Source organism: Narcine bancroftii, chromosome 4 (assembly GCF_036971445.1).
Source record: "Narcine bancroftii isolate sNarBan1 chromosome 4, sNarBan1.hap1, whole genome shotgun sequence".
In the NCBI taxonomy this organism is placed as follows: domain Eukaryota; kingdom Metazoa; phylum Chordata; class Chondrichthyes; order Torpediniformes; family Narcinidae; genus Narcine; species Narcine bancroftii.
In genome coordinates this window covers 75002534-75020135 of record NC_091472.1, presented here as the reverse complement: position 1 = coordinate 75020135, position 17602 = coordinate 75002534, and the positions used below count along the sequence as shown (strand labels likewise).

The following is a 17602-nucleotide window of genomic DNA, read 5'->3' as shown; positions in this document are numbered from 1 at the left end:
TTGGACCAGAAGATTGGAAGAAGTCCCATTAGAATCAGTGCAGGTAGAGAAGCCATGAGAGGCTTCAATAGCAATGTCTAATGCTGAAAATAATCACAAAGGTTGATTTCAACCAGTGCAGTATTTTATCTGCTGATTCCCATATTTTCAATTTTTCCAAAAGACCTGATGCCACTTGTAAGTTGGGATCTTGAATTTGAGATCAGACTCACCACCATCCTCTCCATCTCAATCTCTGACACATTGTTTTTTTTTTCATTTAAGGGCTCTGTCAAGATTTGAAGGAATTGATGTGATCCTCCTCTATTCTGACAGTGTAGGATCTTGGATTTACTTTTCGCATAACAGTAACCTTTCTGTCCCAAGTGTTGGAATCTCCGAGTCTCACTGAGTCATGTTGTGCCAGTGGCCCTAAGCTTCTCACTGACTTGTCATAGTTTGCCTTTTGTCTCCATTGCAGACACTTTTATTTCCGTTCAACATCTTGGTTCTTGTTTGGGTCTGCAGAGAAGGGAAGTGTGGTGCGTAGTCCACGTCCCATCAGAACCTCAGTGGGTGACATGCCATGTTCAAGTGGTGAAGCTTTGTAAATCAATAGAGCTAGATTCTGATCTGAGCCACTGTCTAGTGCTTTCTTGAGCAACTGTTTAACTATGAACTCCTTTCTCGGTTTCACCGTTTGACTGTGGATGCAGAGGACTTGAAGTCACGTTGAAAATCATGCTTTTCTGCAAAGTTCTTGAATTCTCTACAACTGTAGCATGATCCTTTGTCACTGTGGACAATTTAAGGAATTCCGTGTCTTGCAAAGATCAATTTCATCTTTGTGTCACACAAGCAGCCGAGATGCTAGGAAGCAGCGCAATCTCTGGATAGTTTGATAGATAATCGATAACCAGTAGGTAATTCTTTCTATCCATGTGGAGCAGATCAGTCCCAACTTCCTGCCAAAGTTCTGCTGGTACATCAGTTGTTATCATGGGTTCCTTTGTCTGCTTTGTGTGATGTTTTAAACAGGTCTTACAGCTTGAAAAAATCCTGCCAATGACAGCCTTGATCCCTGACCAATAAAGAGCAGTTCTGTCCCTCCTCTTGCATCTTTCAATTCCAAGGTGCCTCTTATGCACCCTTTTCAGCATCTCTTGTCATAGTGATTGAGAATTGACAATTCTGCTCTGTCTGAGTAGAAGCCCATTGATAATGCTCAACTCTGATGTTGTAGTATGGCTGACATTCACCTCTAGGCCATTCTTCATTCAGATTCTTGATGACCTATAGAATTGTATCCTTTCAGTTGCAATCTGCTTGGATTTCATGTTGATACAGGAAGAGATTCAGTGATCAGATTCACATGAAGATTAACATCTGTCTCTGGAACTCTCTTTGAGTGCTTCACTCTGCATCGTTGCCCTGGATAATGCATTAGCTAACACATTCAGTTTCCCTGGTGCGTACATCAATTCAAAGTCATAACGTTGTAGCTTCATCATCAGTCTTTGGATTCTCGGTGACATTTCACTGAGATTTTTCTTGATTATGGCTATTAATGGCTAGTGGTCTGTTTCTGCCATGAATGTTGGTTGACCATACACATAACTGTGGAATTTATTGAATCCATAACCAGATCTAGACACTCTTTCTCGATCTGTGCATATCAGCATTCAGATGTTGTCATCATCCTTGATGCCTATGCTACAGCCTGAAGAGATGCGGCACCTATTCCATCTTTTGAAGCGTCCATGGATATTTTTGTCTTTCTGGATGCATCAAAGAACGTCAAAAATACTGGTTCTGTAATTGGAATGGTCTTCAGTCGTCCCCATTCTTCCTCGTGGTTGTCTGTCCACAAGAATACAAATTTATCCTGTAACAACATCCTTAGGTGCATTGTTTTAGAAAACAAGTTTGGTATGAATTTACCAATGAAATTGATCATTCCCAGCACTCTCAATATGGCTTTTTTGTCAGTGGGTCTGGGCATCTCTAAAATTGCTTTCACCTTGCTCTTGTCTGGCTCCACACCTGCCTCTGACAGTTTATCTCCCAGAAAGGTGATTTCCTTCACACCAAACTGATATTTTTCTCTGTTTAACTTTAATCCATATTCTGGATGTGTTGTAGCACTTTGATGAGCCTCTCGTTGTGTTGTTTTTGTGTGGATCCCCATAGGATCATGTCATCCATGTACACATGTATTCCATTAATGCCTTCTATGATGTGCTTCATTGTCCTGTGGAACACTTCCAGAGCTGAGGAAATTCCAAAGGCCATCCTCAGACAGGAGTATCGGCCAAATGGTGAATTAAATGTACAGTATTTTGTGCTATCATCATGCAGTTTTATTTGCCAGAGGCCCTGGGATGTATCCAATTTAGTGAAAAACTTTGTACTAGTCGTCTCGGTTGTAATTTCATCCCTGGTTGGAATCTGATAATATTTCCTCTTTATATTGGCATTCAAGTCTTTTGGGTCCATGCACATATGCAGGTCACCATTCTTCTTTTTGACACACACCATTGAATTCACCCATTCTGTGGGCCTTTCTTTATGGCTCTTTAGTGCTTTCATTTGGTTGAGTTCCTGCTTGAGCTTTTCTTTTAGTGGTGCTGGAACCTGCCTTGGGGCATGTACTACTGCCTGTGCATCTTCTTTTACTGTATCCTATGGGTGAATGGTAGAACTCCAAACCCCTTGAAGGTGTCAGGAAATTGATCCAGTATTTCGTCTGTGCTGTTCTGTACATGGCCACTGTTAATGTGATACACTCTCTTAACTAGGTTTAAGTTTTCACAAGTGTCACCAAGCAGTGAATAATGTCCATCTGGGACTACTGCGAACCTGAGGTCCCGCTCTTTAACTTTCACCTTGAGTTAAATGTATCTTTTGTGTCAAATTTTTGTCCATTGGATGCTTTGAGCATTGCCCTGCTGTTCTGCTCAGAGATCAAATTTACCTTTGCCCTGTTGAAATGATGTGGTCCATTTATCCTGCTCAATACTGTTCACTTCCTGCACAACAATGCACACGAAAATTGTATCACTGAGAGCAGTTTATTTGACAGTATCTGCTGTGGTCTGTTCACTTTAACTTCTGTTTAGTTTCTCTTTGGAAAAACATTGCTTTGCATGGTGATTCTGCCCTTTGCACTTGTTACAGACTTTTCCATCAGCTGGGCATTGCTTTGGTGCATGTTTAGTGCCGCATCGTTTACAATTGAATGTCTCTCCATCTTTTTGTTGGTTCCTGTATCTCATTTTTTGTTTGTGTGTGTGTCCAGACACTGTGGCTACAACTATGCATCCATTTTCACTGGCTTTTACACTATTACTGAACTTTTTTTGTATGCTGCCGAGCTAATTCACTGGCGTGGCCTATCTTCACAGCTCCAGCTAAGATAAGCCCTGTCTCTCGCAGCATGCTCTCTCTCATTTTCTTATCAATAATCACGAACACAATGATCACGGATCATTGAATCTTGCAGCAATCCAAAATTGTATGTTCTTGATTTTATTTTCGTCTGTTTAAAAAAAAAGTATCAAAGCTCTATCCCTGCAGCCGCGTGCATGAGTGAAACACGCACCTCTCAAAGGTTTCATTTTTCTTTCGTGTAGTGTTCATCAAACATCTCGATAACCTTGTCAAACTTGCCTTGGTCTTCTGCCTTGGCAAAAATAAATGTGTTGAAAACCTTTAGTGCTTGAGGTCCCGCCATGGCAATCTTCCATGTATCTAGTTCACTATAGATTCCAATGGCTTGCAGGTATAGCATAAAGCTTTGTTTAAACAGCCTCCACTCGTTAAAAACAGATTGAAAGAATCTCTGCTCAAAAGCAGCACACACAGTCTGAAAGAATTACAGGTACATGGGAAAAGAATCCAGAGCCTCTGCCTAGATGAAAGCTCATTGTGTAATAAAACGTTTCTGGCCAAAACATCAAATGAGATGTTGGGCAAATAATTTTAGAAATCTGACCTATTCCTTGGTCCTAAAGCACTGCATTACTTGCAGTATGTTAAAAATCATATATCTTCATGCAATTGCTGATAAAATATTGACTTAGATGCAGAGAATTGTGTGAGAGTTGGTAGTTTTTGGGCCATACCATCACTTACCAAAATCTGGTACTCCTGAGGCTGATATAGAAATGATAGGTAAAGTCATGTACTTGCGTCTTGGAGACTGATTTGATTTGGTGTCCTTTGATTAAGATGTCAATGTCTACCACACTGAAAAGCATTAACAAGGCATTTTCATGGATGTAAAATGTGGAAAGAACTCAGCTTTTCTCTCCATAGAAGGTAAAAATATATTACTGACACTTCAGGCCTGAGCCCTTCTTCAGGGTATAAGCAAAAAGCATGCAAGTGTCTCAATAAAGACTGAAAGAGAAAGGTGGAAGAAAGGGAGGGGGAGGAGTCCAGACCAACAAATAAAAGGTGATAATTGGATAATTAAATGACCAGAATTAACACAGACCCAAGCAAAAATCTGGACCCACTGCAATTCACCTATCATCACAATTGCTTCACAATTGTAGACACAATATCACTAGCTCTCCACTCATCTCAGGATCACTTAGACAACAGCAACTTATACATCCTGCTACTTTTCATTAACGACAACTCAGCCTTCAACACCATTATTCCCTCAGTGCTGTCCAACAAGTTCCAAACCCTGGGACTCTGCAACCCCCACCACCCCACTCTGTAACTGGATCTTTGACTTCCTCATTGGAAGACCATAGTCAGTACAAATTAGAAACAATATTTCTTCCTCACTCACTGTTCACGCAGGTGCACCTCAAGGGAATGATCCATGAATTGAAATGGGTGACCACTGGGAGATCCACGCTATTGCAGCAGACAGAGCCAAGGTGCTCAACGAAGTCTGCACCCAGTCTCTCCAATGTAGTGGAGACCACAACAGGAGCACCAGATTGTGGTGATACAACCACCAGCCTACTGCAGGGGGCGACCTTTGTACCTGCATGAAGACCACCTGGGAGGCTGACTCCACCTGGCCAGCTGTCAATCAACTGACCTGGATATAGACCTTGAGCCGGCCCCTCACAGATCAATCACACATGGGACCATTGAGACTGAAACTGATGTACAAAACTTTAAGTGGATTAAAGCCTGTAGTACATTCTTTTTGTTTTGTATCTGCTTGCTGCACCACAGTGCACCACACAGATGACCCCTGTAGATTCATAAGTGGAGTGTTCCAGCTACCATGAAATCCCAACCATCACCTAAGTGACATCACTAGTCTTTACATTATGCCTGTAGGGAACATTTGAATAGGTAATTGACAGTATTTTTCCATTACTTGAAATGAATTGGCTGGATTTTAAATAATAATGACTGTGTTGCTTAGTAGTGTGCTTAACAGCATCACTCCATTGGTCAGTGGGATGGTTGGTAAAGGACTATTGGGGCAGTAAGCTCTCAGCGGTAAGTGTCAGACTTAGAGCATTCTCATACAGCGAGTATAGATCAAAACCTACATTTTAAGTGAAAACTCTGGGGATTGTCCTGCACACCCAGTCACCTTAAATACCAACATTTACAATAGTATCTTTCATGTCATCTCTCCATCTTCTTTGCTCCAAGGAAAACACACCCAGCCTGTTCAAACTCAAGGCCCCCAATCCTTGTGAATCTATAGAGACGTTCAGGTGGCAGTGCTGAAGGCAGTGTTCTGCCACCTGAAAGGTCTGAAGCGGGGAGAGGTGCCGCGGAGCAAACGCCAGCTCCTAAGTCAGGGCAGGGCAGCCGTCTGACAGCCCCCCTCCCCGCTGCTGACAGCCCCCCTCCTCGCTGACTGACAGCCCCCTGACACAGGACTACAGGGTTGGGCACCAGGGGACCATCAGGCAGCGGGGACTGCTAGGCACCTGAAAGCTGTTAGTCGCTTTGCTTGGTGCTGCTTTCAGGTGCAATGGGGAATTCTCCAAGCCGGAGAATATACCTACAGTAGGAGGGTTAGGTAAGTGCTCCTCCTGGCCGGGTTCTCCACTTTCAGGTGGCCACCTGACAGTTGCACTGAGGTAGAATAGGTGGCTTTACAGTCGGGTATTCTGGCCACCTGAAAGCGGCTTATTTTGTGACCTCTGTAGCTTAGTCACATTTCTCCTTTAGTTCAGTGACCAGAATGATGGACTATGTGGCCAAATCGATGTTTTATACAACTGTAAAGTCGCATCCCGATTCTTGTACTCAATACCTTGGCAAATGAATGCAAGCATGTCATGCACCTTCTGTGCCACAGTGAGTGTGTGGCAGTTCACAGCAATCCCCTGCAATTTATATACTGCAAATGACAGGGGAATTATTAACAAAATTGAGTACAATTACATAATTTGCAAATATTTCACATCTGACTATAACACAAAGGGAATGCCATTGATAAAGTAACTGAAGTTGCAGGGCCTGAAACATTGCCTTGGGGATCTCCTCCAGTGGTGATATACAACTTCTTCTGAGCTTGATGTGACTCTTGCCACAGGAGAGTTTTCTCTTCTTTCTGTCTTCTTGCCCCCCCCCCCCCTCTCCTACTCCCTAAATCAATGTCTAGATTCCCATTTATTTTACCAACACTACTGAATGCCATATTTGCTCGAGTGGTGTATTGATGACATGGACAATTACCACTGCTATTTGTCAAGAATTTACACATGTTTGAACCAAGGTTTCATAAGGCTTGGAGTTGAATAGTCTTGTCAGAAAATAAAGTTCCTTTGTACTTAATTGAGAAAACCCTGACTGGCTATTACTAAGCATTCTTGGGCGTGTTTTAGCAGGGAAACTTGTTTGGTCATAACAAGAGTGTTGTGCCTGGTTTTACATTTGAGGGAAGATGTGAAGTCATTTTAGAATATTCAGTAGAGTCTCAATGATTTGGGAATAAGTGATTTGAGTTATGGACACTGAGTCATGAAGCTAAGATTAGTCTCCTTGGATCAGAGGAGGTTCTGTGGGGAGTAAATGGAGAGAAGCTGCTTTCATTGATGGAAAGTCATAACCAATGGGACAGAGAATGAATGTGATTGAATAGAGATTTGGGTCTGGGATGCACCCCTGAGAGTAGTGGTGGAGGCAAATTCAATTTCAACATGAAAAGACGGAGAAAAAGCATGTGAAACGAATTGGTTTGTGAGGTAAGTGGGGACAGAATGGGGAGTAGATCTTGCAACAATGTTCTTACATTGAGCTAGTACAGACTTAAATGTCGAATGGCTTTTCTGTGTAGCAACTATTCTGAAATTCTGTGATTTCCACTTTGTTAGCTGGTCATATTGTTGCAACACACGGCTCGTTCCTGACACAGGTTTTCGACACTGCAGCCAGGAATATGTTGGAGTCAGTAATGTGAGCTGTTATCATTACATGGGGGGAGGAGCTGAGGTAGATATTCACTTTCAATTTTTGCCATAAGATGTTTGCAAGTTTTGCTTAAGTTTCTATTTTTACATTTTAAAAAACGTGCTTAAAATTAATCAAATGCATTATTCTTAACATCAGATCTTAACAGAATAAACACCCTGAGAAGTTATGGGCATTTGTGCAGCATTTAAAAACCTTGCTAGCATTGTCTAGGTGATTTATGACCCTTCATACTTTGTTTCAGGCATTCCCACCCTTGAATAATTTCTCACCATCACTTGATTCCCCCAAGACCCATTCTTGTGATATATGTGTCTCTAAATTTGTTCAACTAGTTTTATGCTTTCTGCCAATATTCTCTTCAGTTAGTCTACAGACCTCTTCCATTTGTCCTTTAAGTAACCTTGTAAACCTGTTCCAAGTGGATGTCTTCTGCTTTTCATTCAAAATGTGGATTATTGTTCTCTTGTGGCTTCTGTCATTACCTCATGAAGTAAGTGGTTCACTGGACATGAGGTACTTCCCCTGATATCCATTAACACCAATAGTAAGATTTAATCCCAATTTTCCTTCTGTTCATCCAGTTCTTTTTTAAGTCTTTTACTGTTCTCTTCCTATGCTTGACAATTCCTGAATTATGATGTAACTGTCATTTCCCTTCATTGCCAAATGGTTTCAAGGTCTCTTGCATGATCAGTCCAGTGAAGTGATTTCCCATATCACAGGTTACTGCAGAGCACCTCCATGCCAAGCTTTCATCAGGGCAGTCATTGCTTCGCATGAAAAACCTTTAACGTATTTGTGAAGTTATCCAGAAAAGTTGGACAATATTTATTCATCCTGATGGAAATAGGAAGAAGTCTAATAAAATCTATCTGTATTTCTGATCTTCAAAAACATCCTTGAGGAGATTTTTTTAATGAGCTGCAGAGAAATCCTCCACATCCTCTGGCGGATGAGGCTATCCTACCATTATTTGTTCATTCTTCTACCCGCTTCCTGCACATTAGGATGTTCTGCCACTGGACATATAAGCACCAGTTAAAGGAAGTTCTTTCTTTTGGCTGTGTGTTACACCTTTTTATTGCCTTAAAATAGCATTCCTTCTTCCCAAGTCACCAGATATGATCTCTGCATTTTCCTTTATTCACTTACTCCAAGTCAACTAGGTGCTATTACTGTTGTGGCCTCACTTAATTTTTCAACGGGATCCCATGAAAGCCCCCCCCAACAGCAAAGCTTTTTGTTAACCTGGGCAGCTACTACATTCCCTCGGTGACTCTATTTTGGAATTAGCTTTCACTTGAAGTTGCCTTGTTTCCCTGCATCACTGGTGACTACATGCAAAAAACTCATTTCATCAGTGGGCCACAAGAAATAAGTTTTCCATTGCTGATCTTTTCCCAAATAGCAAGAAACTCAATGATATGCAGACAAACATTGAAGCCAAACAGATAGTGTACAGAACTGGGAACTCATCTGGAGACATACTGCATATGTAACAGCAGCCAGCACTGCCTGCTGCACACCAAATGACTTGATAATTTCAGTCACATTACTGTTTCATGACTTGAATCCCAATTCCAAATGATCTTTCCCCTTTTTATATGATTCTCCTTTCCTTTTTCCACTCTCTAACTGAAGTATTCCCTTCTTGAAATGGCCCATTGATCAAACATTGTTATTTCTCTTGCAACCATTCCATTTCTTCCTTGCATCTTGAATAATCAGTACATGCCTTGGCTGAAATCATAATGCTGCCTATAAATCACCCCTGGGAAGAAGGGGTAGAGGGGACAGGAGAGGAGTTAGAGAGAAAGGCTCACACGTAATAGAAGATTGAGAGAGGAGGGCTGAGGGAGGTCATAGTTTCAATTTATAATTATCTTGGATATTTTTGTCACAGGATCAAAATTTTACTCTGCCACAACAATGCAGTAGTTTGCATGAATTGGCTATCCCCTATCATAGGGATCAGGGTATTCACCCCTCTTTCTTGAAATAGGTCCCAAGATTAAAAACTGCAAAAACTGAAAATATCTCAGCATACAAGATGCAGAGAAGGGGCTGTAAAATTAACATGAAAACATTTCTTTTGCAATCTCCATGGACTTCTCAGGAAAGTGAGTTTGTCCTGATGTAAAACAAGGAAAAGTTGTCAGAACCAACATTCTGAATGTGGCTGCTGTCAAATGAGAGGATTTTGGATTAAGCTCACCATTCTGTTTTAGTTCAATAGGCAGGCTATTGTGGTTATCGTAACAGGCTTGCAAATACTTAGTTGGTGTAATTTTGTGTTGGCTGTGTCTTGGAAATTGTTTTGGTCAAGACAGGCTTCAAAGTATAAATGATAAATCTGTGTCTAATTCTAAAGACATGAGTGAAATTGCTTCATTATTGCAGTTGGCTTCATAAAAGGAGAAGGAATATATTGTATTACAGCAGTTCTTAAATGATATACATTGGAAGCTGGTTGCCTTAATGTCACATGGATTGTGTATGGTTGCGACATGGGCTACATTGTGGTTATATAGCACTGTGTGTTTATTCTCCACAGGAGGAGAGCCAATTTGGATTCCTTATACTTTCACATATGAACCATCTTCTAGTGAATGCATGGGAAAGCAGTATGTGAAGCGCACCTGGTATCGCAAGTTTGTTGGAGTAGTACTTTGCAATTCTCTCCGGTACAAGATATTTCTCTCTGAAGGACTGAGAGGTAAGCAATCAATGAAAAATTTGCAAAGCCTGTTATATCCTTGGCATATTTTGTGTTGGGTATAAGCCCGCCCTGCTGTACATCATGACGCCCACATCATGATGTCACCCCTCCATATATATATATCTCTGTATGTCAATAGCCATGTTAGTCTGATGGTATTAAAGAATGAGAAAGCATTACATCTCCTAGTCCTAATTGTGTAAGTGCATTCACAACATTTTGTGCATTTATATATCTAAATGTGATCAGCTGTGTGTGATTACATTGACATTTGAATATGGAAGAATGTACAAATTACATGTATCCATGTTTTCATCAGTACGTTCATTTGTATTTGCTTGTGCAAGCATATATTTGGATTGTTGGGCGCTATCGGTAGCCCCAATAATGATGCAGATAGAAGACTGAGGGGAACGATAGGCTTTATTGAGCTAGAGATTGCTGGCCCTGGTCCAGCCTAGGAAAATGAGTGGGAAGGAGAGGGGACTCGACCTTTATGGCCTGGGGTCACATGGGCAGGACTAAGGGAGGAGCCAAGGCAGGAGTGCAGGCCAACTAGTGCATACAATCATATTACCACATGGATATTGATATTTGTGCACACACATTTGTTCTTTAGTCTGCACAAGATTCATGGCAGCATCACTCTTCACCATTACCCTCTGTCTTCTATGGGCAAGCCAATTTTGAATCCAACCTTCCAAGTCACCGTGAATCCCGTTGCTTAATCTTCTAGGCCTGTCTACCATGTGAGATTGTCAAATGGTTTACACAAGTCCATATTAACAACTTACAGATTTTGCATCTGTTGAAAGAGTCTTCATTGAGTATCCTGCTGTTCATTGTGAGACAGAGTTTGAGTAAAATTGCACGTTTAGATTCAGAATGTTCTGTAAATTTGTTTATTGTGAATGGCCATAACTACAAGAATGCTTTCATTAAAAATCCTTCAAACCTTCTGGAAGATATGATCAAGAAATATTAGTTCAGCTTTAACTTATTTTTGTCGAAATCGCCATATTTTTCAGTGTAGTCATTGTTTCATCCACACAATGAAAAGCAAAGTGGCCAATAATTAAGCAGAATAGGAGAGTGGTGTATGGATAATGGTTCAGAAAAGAGAGGCTGTCCTTTGATCCTGCATCAATTTTTAGTTTTGAGGTTAGTGCCATGGGAAAACTTCTTGCAAGGTAGATTTCATGATCAACACATCATCCAGTCTGAAAGTAGCCTGTGTCGTTTCATTGCTATTAATTTATTTGGAGCAGAGTGCTTTTTATTTCAGTTAATAGTCTTATAAAAATAATGTAAAAGCAATCCAGAGAGTGGAAAATTGTTTCAAGAAGAATTGAGATGTTCTTAACTGTCAGGAGTAGTTTTCAAGGAGTAGATATTGCGAAGACATTTCTGTTAACCCAAAATTAGGGACAACAAATGTAGAAAAGATTAAATTAATTTTGCATTTCTTCTCAACCCAAGGATAATAAGAATCATGGAAAATTATGGCAAAGGATGAGGCAGTTAAGCCTAATGTATCTTCTTTGGCTTGGCTTCGCGGACGAAGATTTATGGAGGGGGTAAATGTCCACGTCAGCTGCAGGCTCGTTTGTGGCTGACAAGTCCGATGCGGGACAGGCAGACACGGTTGCAGCGGTTGCAGGGGAAAATTGGATGGTTGGGGTTGGGTGTTGGGTTTTTCCTCCTTTGCCTTTTGTCAGTGAGGTGGGCTCTGCGGTCTTCTTCAAAGGAGGTTGCTGCCCGCCGAACTATGAGGCGCCAAGATGCACGGTTTGAGGCGATATCAGCCCACTGGCGGTGGTCAATGTGGCAGGCACTAAGAGATTTCTTTAGGCAGTCCTTGTACCTTTTCTTTGGTGCACCTCTGTCACGGTGGCCAGTGGAGAGCTCACCATAGAAAACGATCTTGGGAAGGCGATGGTCCTCCATTCTGGAGACGTGACACACTGAAGCAGAGATGAAAAAGAATCTGTTTTTTCTGAGCTCATTATGTGCAGCACAATAAATGCTCATCAATTTATTTTTCTTGACTATGGAGTTCTCCATCTCTAATACTCTTTAAGATATCTGACTCCATCTCCCAAACACTTCAACATTTTTTCCTGATTTCCCTTTCAAATTATTGAAATTATTGAATTATTGGATTCATTATTTTCACCCATTCTAGGCTTCTTAGAATTCTATTCACCTCGATTAATTCTCCCATGAGGCTCTATTGTTTTTAAGGAAAAATGTCCTTATAACTGAAATTATTCATCTCTGACAGCCTTTTATTGTACCCTTTGTAATGATGTCAGAATTCTACATTGTACACAAGCTGTGAATTAGCCCATGAATTAAGTCAGTCCCTTGCCCCAGAATGGGGCATAGTGCCAAGAGACCCAACATGTGTTATCCATTTGATTGGCATACCCAAGGCCATGATTTTGCATGTCCACATCCACCACAATCTGACCTCCCATGGGCTCTTGTCCAATGGATAATCATTAATATTGGCATAGAAGGCTCAAGGGTGATTGATTGAGGATTACATTTGAGCTAATTTTTCCAGCCTTGACAGTCAGAGGCAATGCCTAATATGAAGTGTGATGGTGGACCTCTATCAAAGCAGAAAAGCAGTACCTATTGAGGCATACTCTTTGAAACTGTCCCATGTTTTGCTTACAGTTGCAATATTTGTCAGCCTTTCTGGGTCATAAAATAACTGAATGGAGGATGTGCACATTGCAGATCTTCTCTTTCATTGACATTAACCAATATGATTACTTGTTTGCATATGCACTTAAAGACTTCTCTCTTTATTATACTTCACTGTGTCCTCTGAATATGAAAATGGCAATAAACAAGAAAAGTTGAAGTCAATTACTTAACACCATGTTAAAATGGTTAGATGGACATTGGTGGAAGAATCTAGTGTTGAAACTGAAAACATGTCCAGATGGTATGTTTCAATGCTCTTGGCTCTTGAATATCACAGTTGATTTTTCTGGATGACATGCTTAATGGCAATGCATTTTAGACTAAAGAGAAAAGATTTACCCAAGTAGATGGGGAAGCTGGGAACATATTGACAATTTGTCACCATCAATGGAGGAGAAAAATATTCAATTACAAATTTCCATGAAAGCAGAAAAATGCCATAGCAGCGGTCATGCAATCTGGGAAAACACTTGTTCTTTTGTCTTTGCTTGCTAGCATCTTGTGTGTGTTTGCACATTACAAGATTCTAGTATTCAGCAAGTGACCACCCTCTCACCCCAGTTTCTTGCCACAATTTTAACACTAATCATCTGCCAGATGATGTAGATTTTATTATCAGAGATCACAGCTGCACTGGAAATGTGAAATGAAATGTTTGAAGCTGACAAACTATATGAAAAAATATTTAGAGACTTGGAAAATGGTTTAGCCAATTTTTCAAAACCCGAGATCCGTATCTCACTTTAGTAATATTTTACCAAATAAGTAAATTCTAAATTCTGTATTTTTCACAACCAGAGTTTAAGATGGAAGTTGAGCAGCTGGCAAAAGTTTGAGGTAAAGGCAAAATAATTTGAACAAATATTTATTTTCTCGTCCCCACCCTTGTATTTATGTAATCATCTAATCATCTGACAGAGGCATTAAACCAGAGGAAAATAAGGGTGACATTTTTCTTTGATATCTCAAAATTGAACTAAACTAATACAGGAGATAATATGATCAGATGTCTTGTGATCTCTGTCCTTGAAACGATAGAATAAGAATCCATTCTATCACCTTGCAGTATATTCTAAAGATTCACCACTCTGTGGAAGAAAAAGAATGGTTAATATTCAGTCATTTCTTCCTTTTTGTTTCGCCCTGAAACTCTACTTGACTGGAGTTTATGGTGCTGGTTTGCAAATTTCTTTACCATATCTATCTCTAGGTCTGCATTGTTTGAAAGTAAACCGAAGGGTTTAGATAAATGCCAAACAACGGTTGGTGTAATGGTTAGTGCATCGGCTTTACAGCGCCAGCAATTTTTGGGACTGGTCCAGTGTTCAAATCCCGTGCTGTCTAATAAGTTTGTACATTCTCCCCGTGTATGAATGAGTTTTCTCCAGGGGCTCTAGTTTCCTCCCAACCTTCAAAAATGTACTGGGCTCTAGGTTAATGGAGTGTAAAATTGGGTGGCATGGACTCATCGGGCCAAATTGGCCTGTTACATTGCTGTATGTCTAAATTTAAAAAATAAATAAAATGGAAACATAGATCATAGAAAGCCTACAGCATAATACATGCCCTTTGGCCTACAAATGTGTGCCGAACATATCCCTGGCATAGAAATTACTAGGCTTACCCATAGCCCTCTATTTTTCTAAGCTCCATGTACCTATCCAAAAGTCTCTTAAAAGACCCTGTTGTATCCCCCTACCATTGCCAGCAGTCCATTCCATCCACCCACCACTCTCTGCATAAAACACTTACCCCTGACATCTCTATATCTACTCACCAGCACCTTAAACCTGTGTCCTCTTGTGGCAACCTTTTAAGCCCTGGCAAAAAGCCTCTGACTATCCACACAATCAATTCCTTTCATCATATTATTCACCTCTGTCAGGTCACCTCTCACCCCTCCGTCACTCCAAGGAGAAAAGGCTGAGTTCACTTCATAAGGCATGCTTCCCAATCCAGGCAGCATCCTTGTAAACCTCTGCACCATTTCTATGGCTTCCACATCCTTCTGGTAGTGAGGCAATCAGAACTGAGCATAGTACTCCAAGTGAGATCTGACCAGGGTCCTATATAGCTGCAACATTACCACTCAGCTCCTAAATTCAATTCCACAATTAATGAAGACAAATACACCGTATTTCATCTTAACCACAGAGTCAATCTGCGCAGCTAATTAGAGTGTCCCTTGGACTCGAATCTCAAGATCCCTCTGATCCTCCACACTGCCAAGATTCTTACCATTAATACTATATTCTGCCATCATATTTGACCTACCAAAATGAACCACTCACACTGGGTTGAACACCATCTGCCACTTCTCAGCCCAGTTTTTCATCCTATCAATGTCCCGCTGTAACCTCTGACAGCCCTCCACACTATCCACAACACCCCCAACCTTACTAGTACTATCAGCAAACTTACTAACACATCTCTCCACTTCCTCATTCAGGTCATTTATAAATGTTATGTAAGTCCAAGAACAGATCCCTGAGGCACACCACTGGTCACTGACTTTTCTACAACCACTCTTTGCCTTCTGTGGGCAAGCTAGTTCTGGATTGGATCCCATGCCTCCTCACTTTTTCAATAAGCCTTGCATGGGCACCTTATCAAATGCCTTGCTGAAATCTATATACATTGCATCAGTGGTTCCCAAATTTTTTTGGGATGGCACCCCCTTGGCTTGCAGACCACATTCCAAGCACCTCCCCCCCCCATTCATCGGCACTTGGGTGGGGGTTAGTGGCGGCACTGAGAGTGGGGTAGTGACACTATAACCATACTGAGTCTCTTCATAAAATTATTGCACTGGCTTCTTCATTAAAATTTGCAGAAAATTGAATAATAACAAGTCTGAAGGTTTGGAATACCCCCTTTTCCCTCACCGCCTCCTTGAATCTTTCCACTGCCCACAGGGGGAACAGCAGTGCCCACTTTGGGAATCACTATACTGCATCTATTGCTCTTCCTTCATCAATGTGTTTAGTCACATCCTCAAAATATCACATCAGGCTCATAAGGCATGATCTGCCCTTGACAGAGCCATCCTGATGATTCCTATTCATTTTATACCTCTCTAGAAGTTCATAAATCCTGTCTCAGCATCTTGTAAGACACTCACTGATCTATAATTTACTGGGCTATCTCCACACTCCCTTATTTGAATAAAGGAATAACATTCGCAACCCTCGAATCCTCTGGAACTTCTCCCGTTCCTGTTGATGATTCAAAGGTCATTGCCAGAGGCTCAGCAATCTCCTCCCTCGCCTCCCACAGTAGCCTGGGGTACGTTTCATCTCGTCCCGGCAACTTATCCAACTTGATGCTTTCCAAAAGCTCCAGCACATCCTCCCTCTTCATAGCTACATGCTCAAGCTTTTCAGTCTGCTGCAAGTCATCGTTATAATCACCAAGATCCTTTGCACAGTGAATTCTGAAGAAAAGTATTCATTAAGTATCTCTGCTATTTCCTCCGGTTCCATACACACTTTCCCACTTGATAGGTCCTATTCTTTCACATTTTATCCTCTTGCTCTTTTCCTTAATCTTGCCCATCAAGGCCTCTTCTGGCTCTCCTAATTTCCTTTTAAGCTCCTTCCTGTTAGCCTTATTATCTAACATTACCTAGCTCTCTGAACCTTTTGTCAGCTTTTCTTCATGACTAGATTTATTACAGCCTTTGTACAACATGCTTCCTGTACCCTACCATAACTTCCCTGTCTCATTGGAACGTACCTATGCTGAACACCGCACAAATATCACCTGAACATTTGCCACATTTCTTCCGTACTTTTCCCTGAGAACATCTGTCCCCAATTTAAGCTTCCAATTTCCAATTATACACTTTTCTAACTTGTTCCTATCTCTCTCCAATGCTATTGTAAAGGATATAGAATTCTGATCTCTATCTCTAAAATGCTCTCCCACTGAGAGATCTGACACCTGACCAGATTCATTTCCCAATACCAACTCTAGTACAGTCTCTCCTCTTGCATTGTGTCAAGAAACATTTCTGAAAAAACTTCACCTCATCTAAACCCAAGGATGCCGGTCGATATTTGGGAAATTAAAATCTCCCATCATGACAAGTCTGTTATTATTCCACCTTTCCAGGATCTGTTTCCCTATCTGCTCCTCGATATCCCTGTTCCTATTGGGTGGCCTATATATAAAAAAAATACACCCAGTAAAGTTATTGACCCCTTCCTGTTCCTAACCTCCACCCACAGAGACTCCACAGACAATCCTTCCGTGATATCCATTATTCTGTAGCTGTGACACTCCCACCTCTTTTGCCTCCCTCCCTGTCCTTTCTGAAACACCTAAAACCCGGCACTTGAAGTAACCATTCCTGTCCCTGAGCCATCCATGTCTGTAATGGCTGCCACATCATAGTTCCAAGTACTGATGCACACTCTAAGCTCATCTGCTTTTGTTCACAATACACCTTGTGTTAAAATCTTCTTTCTTTGGCTTGGCTTCGTGGACGAAGATTTATGGAGGGGTAATGTCCACGTCAGCTGCAAGCTCGTTTGTGGCTGACAAGTCCGATGCGGGACAGGCAGACACGGTTGCAGCGGTTGCAAGGGAAAATTGGTTGGTTGGGGTTGGGTGTTGGGTTTTTCCTCCTTTGTTTGTTCAAACCATCCATCTGAGCATGTCCCTTCTTAATCATCTGCCTATCCTCCCTTACACACTGTCTCTAAGGTTTCTCTGTTTGGGAGCCAACCGCCTCTTCCCCAGTCTCTTCAGTTTGGTTCCCACCCCCGAACAATT

General features: G+C 41.3%; 1 protein-coding gene across 1 annotated transcript in view; it reads left to right on the top strand.

Moving 5' to 3' along the window:
- Positions 1–17602, top strand: part of fndc1 (fibronectin type III domain containing 1) — a 224126-nt gene that overhangs the window by 201551 nt on the left and 4973 nt on the right. The window contains exon 20 of the mRNA XM_069931639.1: positions 9944–10105. Coding sequence (XP_069787740.1) covers positions 9944–10105 — 162 coding nt within the window. The remainder of the gene's footprint in view (positions 1–9943; positions 10106–17602) is intronic.